The sequence below is a fragment of the Haliotis rufescens genome, unplaced genomic scaffold (genome assembly GCF_023055435.1).
Source record: "Haliotis rufescens isolate VD_foot unplaced genomic scaffold, xgHalRufe1.0.p SCAF_30, whole genome shotgun sequence".
NCBI classification, from domain to species: domain Eukaryota; kingdom Metazoa; phylum Mollusca; class Gastropoda; order Lepetellida; family Haliotidae; genus Haliotis; species Haliotis rufescens.
In genome coordinates, this window is record NW_025964002.1 from 3,808,569 (window position 1) to 3,824,697 (window position 16,129).

Consider the following 16,129-nt stretch of genomic DNA (forward strand, 5'->3'; position numbering starts at 1 on the left):
GATAAGGCAGAATTGACGATAAATACATGAGAGATACCTGAATGTAGATATAAATTCCCCTAATGTTTGCAAATTATAAATACAAGGACATTTTCAGAATATTATAGCGACCATATGAGAGACAAAATAATCCAGTCATTACATGGTTTGAGTGTGTCATTAGATTACAAGAGAGAGATATAGTTGAGCCACTGATTCTCTAACACCAAATGATCACACGCTGTAAGAGAGTGACCACCGGAGATTACCGGACCGCCTCTGTGGTCTAGTGGTAGAGCGTCCGATCGGAGAGCGGAAGGCGGGGGGTTCGATCCCCGACCGCGTCATACCAAAAGACGTTAAAAGATGGTACTTGTTGTTACCGGAGTCAGTATACTGTGTCTGAGTGGGGTATTCATATTAAACTGCGGCATGGTATCTCAGTGAGCTAGCACTATAAATCGGCATCAGTCCGGACTAGTAAAAGCAGCCACACAAACACATACACGTACATGCACGTCGCTATATAAGTGCAATAATCTTGGACGCGACGTTAAACCCAATTTCACCTCACCTCACCCGGAGATTACCGAAATGTGCCGGAAATAAAGTCGGGTAACATAGCGGCACTGGACCATGACATGGGTAAAATAGATCCACGGTGACAACCGTAACGGTATTTTGTGACAGCAATAATGTAAATTATGCTCGGTGGCTTTCAACCAAAATCCCTTAACCAAAATCATTCACAGTGGCAAGAGAGTTTCATGGCGGAAACTTCACAGTGGATGAATCGGTATGTGAGTCCGTGCTACACATGCCCAAACTAACCTTTTATCATATAATGGGTAGGTTTCTCGGCAGTATAAAGCCAACGGATAAAAACAATTTTCGTTGGGGTCATAGGCTGATAGAGATGCAAATATCAAAGGTCAAGTAGGACTACTTTCACTGTTTATAAACAAACATGGCAGAATTAACCATCGGGAATCTGGATAAACTACAGGGATAATTGCTATCATTACCAAAAGAACATTCTAATATACTGAAAATCAGTGTCTAACTGTGACGTGGCTAAGGCATTTGCCAACTTTGGAGATATCTATAAATTTCGAAACAATTTTGCGAGGGCACAAGGCCTAGTCGGATCAGTAGCCGTATGTGTGCTTGTAGACCTCTGCGGTTTGAAACCTTCTCAACAAAACAAAATAGTTGGATTTGGCCGAAATATGTTTGAATTGTTACCTTGTTTCGTTTTGTCGCTGTGTATACATCTGATTGCACTTCTTAACGTTATTACAGGACAGACCGACTGTCAACAACGTCTGACCGTGGCCGTGACGTCGCATAGACTAGGGTTAGAGTAGCTTCCCATTGACAAAGGGCAGTTACTCTAGCGGAACCGATGGATTGCCGCGAAAGGCAATTAAAAACAAGTGTTGTATTGCGCATATGTTGCTTCGCCACTGTATAAGAAACAGATTTCAGTAATAGTAATGCGCGCATTCCAGGAAACTCGCTGTTTCGGTAATGTTTGTGAGAGAGGGAAAGCGATTTTAAAGCACAGAATTAAAGAATGACATCATATGATAAAGAGGTTATCACGCTTGTGTGTTTGTGGATGGTAAATATCCTATATTAGGAATAAACACTATGTATTTAGCTCGCCAAGGCTCGCTAAATACAATGTTTATTCCTAATGCAGGATATTTACCATCCCCAAACACACTCGCGTGATAACCTCTATATATTAGGACAGAAAAAAATAAAACATGCAATGTTTTGTTGATTGCATTACGTATTGCAGTTCGTTTCATACCTCCAGTGCATTCCGGTTAAAGCACTTGCAGTACATTGGCATGTTTCCCAAACAATACTGACACTCATTGAATAAGGTGTTTTAGAGAAACAAACTTTGCATAACCAGTGTCTGCACAATAAAAAAACTATGCATAACCACGTCTATCTATCCTTCAAATTGGATATCTGTAAGTTCACAATGCATTGTCATAAAATTATTTTGTCTGACATTGCACGTTCAACCTACTGTGAGGCTTTGTGCACGCTTTTGCATAATGTGAGAAATAAATCTGGGAGCTATTGAGCGGTCCTACTATATAACCCCCAGGGGCGTACGGAAAAGTCCGGGGCGTATTTTAAAACAGTCCCAACCGCCAAGTTTCATAATAGACTCATTGATGTTAGAAACAGCCCCCGGGTAACGTTGGTTCAATGCAGATGACACGACTCAAGCGGGTGTATAAATCTAGGCCAGTCTTCACGTGATTCGTATGGCCTAACCGCAGGGACTGTACGTATGATATAGCTTCAAGGTCCGAGCTACAGCGTCAGCTGGTTGATTGACCTTTGTGACGCGTGACTGGCAGACAACAGTGTCGGAGCTAACCCGGCAATCCTGGTGGACCTAAAGCTGCCTTGGAGACAGTGTGATCACAGGTTATACAGGTAAGTGCTGTTCCACAGTACAGGGGTACGAGCACCTGTGAACGTGTTGAAATATAGCGATTTGACTGCGGGATATTGGTATGCTTGGTGGTTGGGTATATATAAACGTAAACCAACGAATAGGCCGAGTCTAACAGAAGTAACACTGACAGAGGCAGTCAAGTCGATACCTTCCATAAAATGGGATCTGAACGAGTTCGTGAAAACCGGAGAAAAATCAACGTTCCGGTTGAGTGATCCACAGCTTCGTTTAATCGAGGATTGGATAACGGGAGCTCAAGACCTTAACGCTCGTGATGGGCGGTAACCTACATGTACACATGACAGCGGACCAGCACAAGGCCCCAAGTTTGCAGCTAGGGTAGATAAGGGCGACTTCCTGGGTCGGGTAGTCAGGCTGACTGTTGCGTGAAACAAATTGGCTGATCCACTGAGACAATTTAAAAAATGCCTAAATATTGCAGTCATTTTAGAAGTTTATTGAAAAAGCTATCTCCTTAATTGACAAAGCTATTGATTAGAAGTCAGGCAAAAGTGGCCATTGTTGATCTAATCATGGAAATCACTGTAAACACATATTGTGTTGATAACTAACTGTAATCTATCTGATGTTGCAACAACTCACAGACACTGCAATACACGAACTGCACAGCAGAAATAAAATCAGTAAAAAGTTCATCGAGATACAATAGTTTAATTAGACAGTCTAACGATGTGGAAGTTTAACTGGCGATAGCGCTACAACGTAAAAATGTGTACACTACTACTACTAACACTACTACTACTTATAATAATAATGATAATGATGATGATAACAACAAACACAGTATCTAAAGCGATATGATGGAGTGGCTCGATTATATACTCAACCACAAAAGTTCCCGTGACACCAATATTTTAGTGTATTTTTCAAACAAGTAAAGTTTGGTTTTCTATATTGCAGTACATGTATGGAATCGAGTCACAAAACCCATTTGCTACAGAAAAGCATGCATTCCATGCAAAAGTTGACTTTTATGCAAGCCCCATGCATTTTACTACCCAAGAATGGGTATAAAAAACACGTGCGTTAACGGGATTCCGTATGCATTGTTTAGCATCGTGCTGACAACAACCGCTCAGAAAAACAACAAAATTACGCAATTATTCAACATTACGAAATGAGACGCCTGTCCGAAAATGAGCATCTGCGAGTCATTGGTATGCTTGAAGCAGGATCGAGTCAACGTGATGTTGCAAGACAATTTAACGTCCACAGAAACACCATTTGGTGTTTATGGCAACGTTGGCAACAGACGAATGCAGTCAGAGACAGGCCACGCGTTACCAATAATCGACAAGACAACTGGATTCGAACAACACACCTACGGAATCGTTTCAAGCCAGCAACAGTGACTGCAAGAAGCATACACTGACGAGTCTCGTTTTCACCTCAGTCACAGCGATGGACGGGTTCAAGTGTACCGACGTCGAGGTGAACGTTACGTCAATCATTGTGTCATGGAAGAAGATCGGTTCGGGGGCGGCAGCGTTATGGTATGGGGTGGGATTACAGCAAGACAGAGGACCCGTTTGATAGTGGTAGAGGGAAATCTCAATGGACAGCGCTACCGCGACGAGATCATCGGCCCTGTTGTTCTACCGCTTTTGCGTCATCATGGCCAGGCATTACCTTTCAACATAACAACGCCCGGCCTCATATTGCTCGACTTGTGCAGGATTCTCTTCAACAAAACAACGTGAATGTCATCCCCTGGTCGGCCCGCTCCCCTAATCTCTTACCAATCGAGCACATGTGGGAAGAGATGGATCGGCGCCTTCGACGGCAACCACGTGTTCCACAGACACTGCGAAACATGGTCCAGTAGATATGGACAGATATCCCACAGGACTTTGTGCGACGCCTGGTCCATTCCATGAGACGATAATGTGTTGCTTGCATCTCAACCAGAGCTGGACACACACGCTATTGATTTGTAAATGACATTTTGGCATGTTCATGTTTTTTTATGAAATTTTCTGAAGTCAGTATGGCAAATTAAACCATTTGAAGACTTACAGGATTCTTTTATCTGTTGCAAACCGAAATTGTTTCAGATTTTGTAAAAAAACAACAACTTTGCATTAAATCTTATTCAATGTGACAGGAACTTCTGTTGGGTCTATCCATGGTACGACTCAGAATATGTAGAGGGCGTCATGGAAAAAGATAAACACAAATTCTTTGGAAAAGGCCCGTATACAGTCTCAGACATATCCAGAACAACAAACCAGATCTTGTACTTTTTTATAAATCCAATGAAATCATTTGTATCATTCAATTTTCTGTCCCTTTTGACACTAATGTGATTGACAAGATTCAGGAAAAACATAGCAACTATGCAGACCTCGTTTTCGAAATGTCACGCTTTCATCCAAGAACCAAGTTGTCCGACTCCACACTGTTCTCGCCTTAGATTTGGTACCACCCAATCTGTTGACTGACACTGGGAGAGTAACCGGGTTTGCTACCAGGAATACCACCCTACTGGCATTCTGGGTAATGCAGAAGGCTGCAGTGTTGGGGAGTCTATAGATTCTCTGAAACGTTCTGCTTGGATTCGGCTAGGCAGCTCATTCCGGGAGAAGACCCATTTGCTGTCTGGGCTGCGTGAAGAGGGGGCAAGGGCCCTCAGCTGATGATGAGCCTCACCAGTTTGCCTGTGCCAGGATCACGCAAACCCTTTTCGCTGCATTTTTAATTGTAATCTTACATAATAACAAGAAGAATATCAGCAACAGCAACAACAACAATATTGGGTGTTTGACATTTTTTAACGCCGCACTCAGCAACATTCAGCTATGTGATGGTGGTCTGTAAATCATCTAGTCTGGACCAGACAATCCAATGATTGACATCATGCTCGTCGATCTACGTAATTGGGATACGATGACATGCATTAATCAAGTCAGCGAACCTGACCACCCGATCCCATTAGCCTCTTACGACAAAGATAGTTGCTTCTTACCACAAGCATAGGTTTCTGAAGACCAATTCTAACCCGGAATCTTTACGGGAATAATAATAATGATAATGAAAATAATAATATTTATAACAACCATAGTAATAAAGAGTACAACCCACTGGGTATGGTACTGACAGAATTAGAAATATAATAAGGGCAAACCAGGATTCGAACCCACAATCCTAGTCTCTGGTATGTCTGCACGAAGAATTGTTGTGTCTGGGCCAACTGTGTCCCTATGACATTAAGAATGCGACATGAGCGGCGAATGTTAACAACACCAATGACCTTCGTAGACTCAGAAAACAGTCCAACATGTTTGGGTATTCTCTGGGCAGAGTCACTCATTGATAATTATCTTCAGTTGGTCACGAAAGTGAGTTTTCGACTAAGTAATGTCTGTTGCTTGATAAATTAAGTCATACTGGTACCACTTTGTTGCGGGGATGTTGTTGACAAAAAAATATCACAGTAATCAGAGTACGGGATTCGAACCAACGATCTGCGGATCCTGGTATGTCCGAGAGATGCAACCGACGCCTTAGATGACTTGATGATACAGGAACGAATTTAATAATGGATTAAGAAACACAATTATGTGTGTTAAGTGAATTAGTCTTCTCAAAAGGGAACCGCAAAGTGCTAGTTTGCATATTTCACACTTCTTGAAAAAGTAATGTAGATATATGATACGAGAGAGCAATAAGTACGTTTGTTAAAAACATGAGAGTATCAAACATTCTAAACCTAAATTATTTTTTCAGGTCAGTAAGATGTCCGCTGGCAAAGACTGTTCAGTGATTCCCGTCGTGGTCGGTGTCGACGTGGGTGGAACCAACACCGATGCAGTTGTTCTCACCAAAGGCAAGATAAAATCCACAGTGATTGCCGCAGTGAAGGAGCTGACGTCAGCGGATGTCACTACCGGTGTCCGAACTGCCATTCATGCCGTTCTCCAACAGGCCACAGACAATGGACATAGGGTAGCTGTGGTGCAGGTCAACATTGGAACCACGCACTTCGTAAATGCTGTTGTACAGGGTAGAGGACTTGCACGGGTCTCTGTGATACGTCTTTGTGGAACTGCGTCACACGATCTGCCACCTTTCAGCGATTTTCCCTTGGATCTCAAAGAAACCATATATGGCAGCGTTCACCTTGTTGATGGTGGGTACAGGTTTGATGGCAGGGAAATTGACCCTGTTGATGAGAAACAAATAACTGATACCCTTTGTCAAATAAAGGAAAAGAAGATAAGAAACATTGTTGTGTCAGGAATATTCTCTCCTGTCAAAACCGACCAAGAAGATGCTGTTTTACAGTTAATCGCAAGCAAGTATCCTGAAGCAACAGTTACACTGTCGCACATGATTGGACATTTTGGATTACTGGAAAGAGAGAATGCTGCAATACTAAACGAATGTCTGAAACCACTTTGCAAGAAAACAGTTGAAGGTTTTCAAACTGCACTATCAAGTGTTGGTCTGTCCTGTCCAATGTATTTCACACAGAACGATGGCACCATCATCAGCTCTGATGAAGCTGTGTTGTATCCAGTGTACACCTTTGCATCAGGACCCACAAACAGCATGCGAGGGGCAGCTTTCTTATCGGATGTCAAGGATGCCATCGTTCTTGATATTGGCGGCACAACCACAGATGTAGGCGTTCTGAAGAACAAGTTTCCAAGAGAAGCTTCCACCCAAGTAAAGATTGGAGGGATCAGGACAAACTTTCGAATGCCAGATGTTCTCAGTTTTGGCCTTGGTGGTGGGTCCTATGTCACAGAAAACACAGACGCCTCAGTTACTATTGGACCGCTCAGCGCAGGGTTCAACCTAAAGAATGAAGCTTTCATATTTAGTAACGGCGACACCGATTCTGGACGAAGCTTAACTACGTCTGATGTTGCTGTTGCAGCTGGATTGATGAAACTTGGAGATGCAAAATATGTTCAACATTTATCAAAGGAATTGGTTGAGAAAGTGCTTGCAAAGATAGTTATCATGATTGAAGATGCAATCGATGTGGTCAAGCTGAGTGCGGAAACACTACCCGTCCTTCTTGTTGGTGGTGGAAGTGTTCTGGTTGACAGGAATCAGGAAATTAAAGGTGCCTCAGAAGTCATTATCCCTGAGTATTCAGGAGTTGCCAATGCCATTGGTGCTGCACTGAGTCAGGTGTCTGGCAGTTCTGATAGTATTGTATGTCTTCAGGATATGGTGGATCAAGAACGGATGGATCAAGCTGTTGGAGCCGCTGTGGCAGCAGTGGATGATAAAGATGAAAAGAAAGTCGAGCTCGCTGCAGAACAAGCTCGAAAGCCATTTTTTGTCAATGCCAGAGACACAGCTTTAGAAAGTGCAGAACGTAAAGCTAAGCAAATAGCAGTAGATTGTGGTGCTGACCCAACATCTGTTGAAATTACACAGAAGGAGGACATGACTCTGTCCTATATCCCAGGTCAAGCAGTGAGAATAAAGATAAAGGCTGTTGGCAATTTGGAAAATTTACAATCAGCAAATGCAAAAGAGTGGATCCCAAGCCCTTTGAAAAAAGATGAATCAATGTCTGGTGGCAAACTTGAAAAACAAACAGGGACCTCAACTGGGAAAACACTTGCAGTTGGCAATGAGGCAGGAGATGCAACAAAACACCCAGTGGATCCTCAGATCGACCCTCATACTGGAGAGTGGATTCTCTCGGAATGGGATTTAGAGGCAATTGTGATTGGTGCAGGCATATTTGGGTGTGGCGGTGGTGGAAATCCTCATATTGGCAGACTCAGGGCTCTTGCGGATATACGAAAAGGCAAGAAAATACGTATAATTTCCCCAGAGAAACTGTATGAAAAGGCAGATCCAGACAATGATCTCGTGGCTATAGTAGCATTCATGGGGGCCCCATTGATTATGTATGAGCAGTTGGTGTCCTCAAAAGAAACAACTGGAGCGTTGAGATGTTTGGATGATCTGTACACCATTGGTGGCTACAAGGATGGCATGTTGCAGAACACAGAGGGAGTTGAAATCAAGACGAAAGATGGGATGGTATATATAGAGAATTACCAGACCAGGGTATCAATGGATAAACCTAAACGGATAATTGCTTTGATGTCTGGTGAGATCGGAGGAATGAATGCGATTGAACCTCTTCTTGTGTCAGCTGACCTGGGCCTGCCTGTTGTTGATTCTGATGGAATGGGACGGGCATTTCCTGAGTTGCAGATGTTTTGTCCATATATGTATGGAGTGTCTGCTCATCCTGCAGCTTTAGTAGACGACAGAGGCACACGAGCTGTAATGCTGCAAACACCTTCACCAAAACATCTTGAAAATCACTTCAGAGATACAGTTATTGGGATGGGATGTTCTGCTGGACTCTCATTCAATCCTCTCACCAAACCTGTGTTAATGGATAAGACAGTTCTATATTCCGTCAGCCACGTGTGGAAGGTCGGAGATGCTGTTCTAAAGGCCAGAATAGAAAAGACGTCCCCCATTGAGGCCATTTTGAAAACAGAAAAATCTGTCCACATCATCACTGGCAAAATCAGGGACGTGCAGAGGGAAACAAGTGGAGGATTCAACAGAGGGAAGGTTATCATTGAAGGTCTTGACAGTTTTTCTGGACAAACCATACTGGTTGAATTTCAGAATGAAAACTTGATTATTTTCCCCTTGGATGCCGAGAAGAAAGCTGGGAAGCCAGTTGCATGTGTCCCAGATCTCATCACCATCATTGATGCAGACACAGCTGAGCCTATTCCGACAGAAGAGGTGAAATATGGAATTCGAGTCGCTGTCCTTGTACTGGCCTCTCCAGATATACTGCGAACCGATCAGGCTTTGCGATTTGTTGGCCCTAAAGCTTTCCATTATGACAACGTTGAGTTCAGACCAATCGGAGACGCGTATCCTGTTCAACCAATACCACCAAGGGACTCTCTTTAACGCAGACGCTCTATAACTGGGATGCTCTCTCACTTGGACTCTCTACTGCGGACATTCAGATGCTCTCTAACGCAGATGCTCTATTACTGGGATGCTCTCTCACTTGGACTCTCTACTGCGGACATTCAGACGCTCTCTAACGCAGACGCTCTATAACTGGGATGCTCTCTCACTTGGACTCTCTACTGCGGACATTCAGACGCTCTCTATAGCAGATGCTCTATGACTGGGATGCTCTCTCACTTGGACTCTCTACTGCGGGCATTCAGACGCTCTCTAACGCAAATGCTCTATTACTGGGATGCTCTCTCACTTGGACTCTCTACTGCGGACATTCAGACGCTCTCTAACGCAGACGCTCTATAACTGGGATGCTCTCTCACTTGGACTCTCTACTGCGGGCATTCAGACGCTATCTATAGCCGATGCTCTATTACTGGGATGCTCTCTCATTTGGACTCTCTACCGCGGACATTCAGACGCTCTCTAACGCAGATGCTCTATTACTGGGATGCTCTCTCACTTGGACTCTCTACCGCGGACATTCAGACTCTCTCTAACGCAGACGCTCTATTACTGGGATGCTCTCTCACTTGGACTCTCTACTGCGGACATTCAGACACTCTCTAACGCAGACGCTCTATAACTGGGATGCTCTCTCACTTGGACTCTCTACCGCGGACATTCAGACGCTCTCTAACACAGACGCTCTATAACTGGGATGCTCTCTCACTTGGACTCTCTACCGCGGACATTCAGACTCTCTCTAACGCAGATGCTCTATTACTGGGATGCTCTCTCACTTGGACTCTCTACCGCGGACATTCAGACTCTCTCTAACGCAGACGCTCTATTACTGGGATGCTCTCTCACTTGGACTCTCTACTGCGGACATTCAGACACTCTCTAACGCAGACGCTCTATAACTGGGATGCTCTCTCACTTGGACTCTCTACCGCGGACATTCAGACGCTCTCTAACACAGACGCTCTATAACTGGGATGCTCTCTCACTTGGACTCTCTACCGCGGACATTCAGACGCTCTCTAACGCAGACGGTCTATTACTGGGATGCTCTGTCACTTGGAGTCTCTACCGCGGACATTCAGACGCTCTCTAACGCAGACGCTCTATAACTGGGATGCTCTCTCACTTGGACTCTCTACTGCGGACATTCAGACGCTCTCTATCGCAGACGCTCTATTACTGGGATGCTCTCTCACTTGGACTCTCTACTGCGGACATTCAGACACTCTCTATAGCAGACGCTCTATTACTGGGATGCTCTCTCACTTGGTCTCTCTACTGCGGGCATTCAGACGCTCCTTAAACAGCTCCGACACAGGATGACACAGGGCGACATGCAGATTGTGAGGATGTAGGTCACTGACATTGTATGTAAATGGTACAGAAAAACATAGTGACTGTAGCAATACATTTGTACATAAGACTTTATAAAACTCAATTTAAATGGTTTTCCAAAGGTTTTGAAGAAAAATACATGGACACATTTAACTTTGGTGCTTCTCTATCTGTGAAGTATGACATCCTAAATATTCCTTCAGCAGGAGACGCCATCATTGTGATTTGACGAGGAACTAAACCTTGTGTGGTTTACTTTATTCTAATTGTGGTTCCACTCAATAATCTATGCTTCATATGTTACCCAAAGATTAGTGTTAATTTGACCATGGTAGAATTAAGAGATACACCTACTGTATTTTCAATGCAGAGCTATGCTGCCTGTTGATTGACGGTACTTCATTTCACATTTTAAACCTCACGTTGCACACTTCGTCACAAATTCAATTTTTTTATAGTCGAACCTACAGGTAACATATATGAAGCTTAGTAAGTTTATATCCAAATTAGACCACTGTGAAATTCAACTGACTGTAACTGAAGAAATATGTTTGGAACACAAATATAGAATATTGCTAAAAGCGGCGTAAAACCATATTCACTCCCTCACTAATGACCTGGTACTTCGATCTGAATCGCCCAATAACTTACAGGAATTTCATGGGTACATATTGAAGTGGTCAACATGCATTAACCAAGTCAGCGAGTCTGACCACCCGATCCCGTTAGTCGACCCTTACGACAAGCACAGTCGCCTTTTACGGCAAGTATGGGTTGCTGAAGACCTATATATTCTACCCCGGATCTTCATGGGTCACTCAGAGGCCGAGATATCTTAGAAACCCTAAAGGAGCACTTACAAGTAACCATGGCTCCTGTGTAATTAGAATCTGGAGACACGTACTGATGTCAAGCGTAGGGAATTGGTTAGAACTGTAGCATCTATCATTTGTCAGGATTAAAAATTTCTGTTAGTCATTCATTACCACCTTTTTGACTTTTTGACAATGTTTCAAGATACAAGATAAAGCCCGATTGTTTTGAATTAATGAATTTAATAGGTTCATTTCAATAGGTTCTACCTTGGAGTCTCAGCAGACGAATGTTACAAATCAATCAAAGCTCTTAATTTCATATACTTAGCATCAATGATAATTTCTGTTGGAAATGGAACCAGTACATATGTAATCAAACATTTTGATTTAGCATAGGAACAAAGAAGGAAACTCCATCAAAGTCTTGTGGGTATCAAACGTCTGTGACATGTTCACTCAGTTGGTGGAATTGGAACGGTTACTTTGCTTTGCCCAAATGGTTGAAATTTGACACTCTCTGGATACTGAAAAGCCTGCGGGCTGACATACTTCAAGGCAGTGTCAGTTCTAAGTATGTCCGCAGACGCTATCACAATAACGGAAACCCTCATGCCGTACCGGACCTCCTCCGTTGTGATTGGCTCAGCAGTATCAGCGTCAATGATAGCAATGAGGTCAGGGACGCACGCAATGACGTCACCTTCGTCATTGTTCTCACCTAGAGGTATTATTACTAAATTCTCGTTTTGGAAATTGATGAGTACCTTTTGTCCAGAATACTTCTCTAACCCCTCGATGATGACACGACCTTTGTTGTAGCCACCTCTGGTCTCCCTTTGAACATCTCTGATCTTCCCAATCATGACATGAATAGATGTCTCTGTTTTAAGAATTGCTTCAATGGGCGACGTCTTCTCTATTCTTGAACGGAGGATGGCGTTTCCCAGTCTCCAAGCGCGACTGATGGTGTGCTGGACACATTTCGTCAGAACATCCTCTTTGACAAGAGGAGAGAAAGAACAGCCAGCTGAACATCCCATTTCGGTCACAACATCCCGGAAGTGATGTTCAACAAGAGTTGCGGTAGGAGCTTCTAGCATCACAGCCCGACGGTTTCTGTCGTCCACCAGTGCTGTAGGATATGCAGGAAGGCCATACATGTACGGGCACATCATGCTGAGCTTCGGGAATGCTCTCCCCATTGTGTCAGCATCCACAACGGGAAGATTAAGATCGGCAGCGACTAGGTATGGTTCAATGGCATTCATTCCTCCAATTTCAACAGCCATTAAAGCTTTGATTTGTTTTCCTTTGACTGAAGGGGAACCTGAGTTGTGACTGCCCGTTTGTTGGTAATCACTTATGAACCGCATGCCAGCTTTCTCTTCAATCGTGACTCCTGACTTGTTGTCTAGTGTCCCGTTTTGGAACCGGCCAATGTTAAATACATCCTCTATACATCTCAGCGCTGCAGATGTTTCTTTAGATGACACAAGCTGTTCATACATTATCAGTGGCGCTCCATAAAAACAGACAATGCTAACGAGATCGTTTTCGGGATCTGCATTCATCAGCAGACGTTCTGGGGTTATGATTTTAATTTCTTTCCCACTCCGAACAGCTTCTAAAGCGCGGAGCCTCCCAAGGTGGGGATTTCCTCCGCCTCCACATCCGAAAATACCAGCTCCAACAACAATACATTCGATGTCCCATTCTGATAAACTCCACGCCCCAGTTTCAGGGTCAATTGTGGGATCCATGGGAACCTTGGTTGCATCGTTTCCATCATCCTTTCCGGACAGTTTAGTTCCCCCAGCAGACACCTCTTGTTTTGAATGCATAGTTTTCAGTGATAGAGATCCCAAATTTTCATCTTCAGGAGCAAGCCATTTTTCAACCTTGACATTTCTCTGCACATGGTCCGCGAGATCGCCAACTACCTTCACCTTGATTCTTGTCGCTTGACCCGGCATGTAGGACAACGTCATATCTTGTTTTTCTGCAACGTGTACAGTGGACGAATCAGCCCCTGCCTCAACTGCTACAGCTGTAGCTCTTGTTATAGCTGAGGCTAAGGCTTCATCTCTTGCCTTAACGATGAATGGTTTTCTTGCAAGCTCTTCTGCCATTTCGCTTTCCTTTCCATCAGGATCTTCTGTTACCCTGCCAAGAGCCTCCTCCACACATTTGTCCATGGCTGTCCTGTCTATCATGTCTAATATACTGACGACGTAATCAATACTACCTGACACCTGACTAAGAGCAGCCCCAATAGCGTTTGCGACACCATAATGTTGCGGCATTAAGACTTCAGAGGCACCAGTTAGATTTCGCTTCAGGTCCACAAGGATACTGCCACCTCCCACGAGGATTACAGGCAGTGATTGATCACTCAGTTTAACCTTGTCAATAGATGCCTCAATCATTTCATGCATCCGGTCCAGCGCCATCGTTACAACAGTTTCTGAAATGCCTTGTATGAAGTCCTTGTTGCCAAGCTCAACTAAACCTGCAGCAACAGCTATGTCTGTTGTTGTGATGGATCTCCCTTCCTCTCCAGCCTCGCTGCTGAAGACCAGTGCCTCGTTCTTTAAGTTGAACCCAGCACTCAATGGTCCCACGGCAATGCTTGAGATCCCATCTGACTCGTTTGTTCGAGGAATTACATACGAACCTCCTCCAAGACCAATACTTAGAACATCGGGCATGCGGAAATTGGTCCTGACGCCACCTATCTTGACCTGAGTTGATGCTTCTCGTGGGAAGCCATTCTTCAAAACACCAACATCGGTCGTTGTACCTCCGATGTCAACCACTATTGCATCCTCTATCGCTGACAGGAATGCTGCTCCTCGCATGCTGTTGGTAGGCCCGGAAGCGAATGTAAAGACCGGATATTGTCTAGCCTTGTCTGAACTGATGATGGTTCCGTCATTCTGCGTGAGGTAGATAGGACAGTCCAGGCCAATATTTCCTAAGGCGTCTCTGAAACCATCGATTGTTCGTTGACAAAGTGGCTTGAGGCATTCGTTCAGAATTGCAGCATTTTCTCTTTCAAGCAACCCAAGATGACCAATGTCGTGTGATAGCGTCACGCTGGCATCTGGCGTTATTTCCCTGAGGATTTTCTCCACTTCAAGTTCCTGATCATATCTAATGGGGGAGAAAACCCCACAAACAACAAACCCTATGTCTCCTGATGCTTTCACAATCTTCTCAATCTCGTCCCTTTTGACATCATCAATCGCCCTTCCATCAAATCGGTACCCACCAGCAACAAGATGCGTCGTATGACAAATGATATCCTTCAAATGCTTTGGAAAGTCGCTAAATGGCGGAAGAGCTTCTGACACTGAACCACAGAGACGGATAACTGACACCTTCGCTAAATCCCTCCCCTGTACTGCAGCGTTTACGAAGTGGGTGGTTCCTATGTTGACTTGGACAACACCGACAGACGTCCCAGACCTGCACGCTTCACTCAGGACCTTGCTGACCGCTCTCTGCACCCCGGTAGTCACGTCACTGGTGGTAAGCTCCTTCACACCAGCAATGACCACGGGCTTGTCGACGTCCTTCGTTATGACAACGGCATCAGTGTTGGTCCCTCCTACATCTACGCCTACGACGACTGGAATCACGGGCTTGTCGCTCATATTTCTGTACTGAAATACAAACACGTCATGTGTCAAAATGAACTGCATAGAACACATATGAATCTGTATATTACCTAATGATATTGCTCCAATAACGAGCACAAATGGTATGTGATGACAAATTTAAGCTTCCTAATCAGGTCTATAACTCAGCCACGTTTTAGTGACGTTTCCAATGTATTAAAGCTGTTCGTATTAGCATTCTGAGTGAGTGAGTATGGCTTTACGCCGCTTTTAGCAATATTCCAGCAATATCACCACCAGAAATGGGCTTCACACATTGTACCCATGTAGGGAATCGAACCCGGCTCTTCGGCAAGAACGGTTAAACAACCAGGCTACCCGACCGCCCCATTTTAGCATTCCGAAGTGCCATGATATGCTTGATACACCCATGATTGGGTGTTTGTAACATGATATTTGATTTGTAAAGACAAAACCATTATCGAAAACACACATACTACACCCTATATAGGTTTACAGACACTGTGATTTACCTTGACGTCCAGCTGAGGAAAGATTCTGAGTTGAATATTGAAGCAATGTATGAGTGAGCACGTATAACACCTAGCTGGTGTAAGCTCTTTAATCCAGGTCACCAGCTACGTGTATTGTTATCACTTTGGGAAACTAGGCCAAAGTCTAATGGACATTATATTGTCCGGTCACAGGCTTGTTAAGGTCCTTCGTTATAACAACGACTTCGGTGTCCATGACGACTGGACGGCGAGAGCTTGTCAGTCATATTTCTATGCTAAAATGTAACCAAAGTTCGCTATCGTGCGATAGGCAACGTGATTAATGAATCATTGCTAATGAGTGTATAGCTGTCCCCTTCAAACTATCACCCACGCTTAACATCGTTTATCAATATTTTAGATTTCAATCAGGGC

At 44.0% G+C, this 16,129-nt stretch overlaps 2 protein-coding genes across 2 annotated transcripts; one reads left to right on the forward strand and one right to left on the reverse strand.

Moving 5' to 3' along the window:
* The first annotated feature begins 2,189 nt into the window (after positions 1–2,189).
* Positions 2,190–11,661, forward strand: LOC124147262. The gene is made up of 2 exons (XM_046517926.2): positions 2,190–2,445; positions 6,215–11,661. Exon 2 carries the CDS (start codon positions 6,224–6,226, stop codon positions 9,401–9,403), a length of 3,180 nt encoding a protein of 1,059 aa, XP_046373882.2. The 5' UTR covers positions 2,190–2,445; positions 6,215–6,223; the 3' UTR covers positions 9,404–11,661.
* Positions 11,662–11,807: 146 nt separating this feature from the next.
* On the reverse strand, positions 11,808–15,825 carry LOC124147261. The gene is made up of 2 exons (XM_046517925.2): positions 15,734–15,825; positions 11,808–15,245 (listed from the first exon to the last, which is right to left on the reverse strand). The coding sequence occupies exon 2, from the start codon at positions 15,234–15,236 to the stop codon at positions 12,033–12,035; it is 3,204 nt and encodes a 1,067-aa protein (XP_046373881.2). The 5' UTR covers positions 15,237–15,245; positions 15,734–15,825; the 3' UTR covers positions 11,808–12,032.
* Positions 15,826–16,129: the final 304 nt, after the last annotated feature.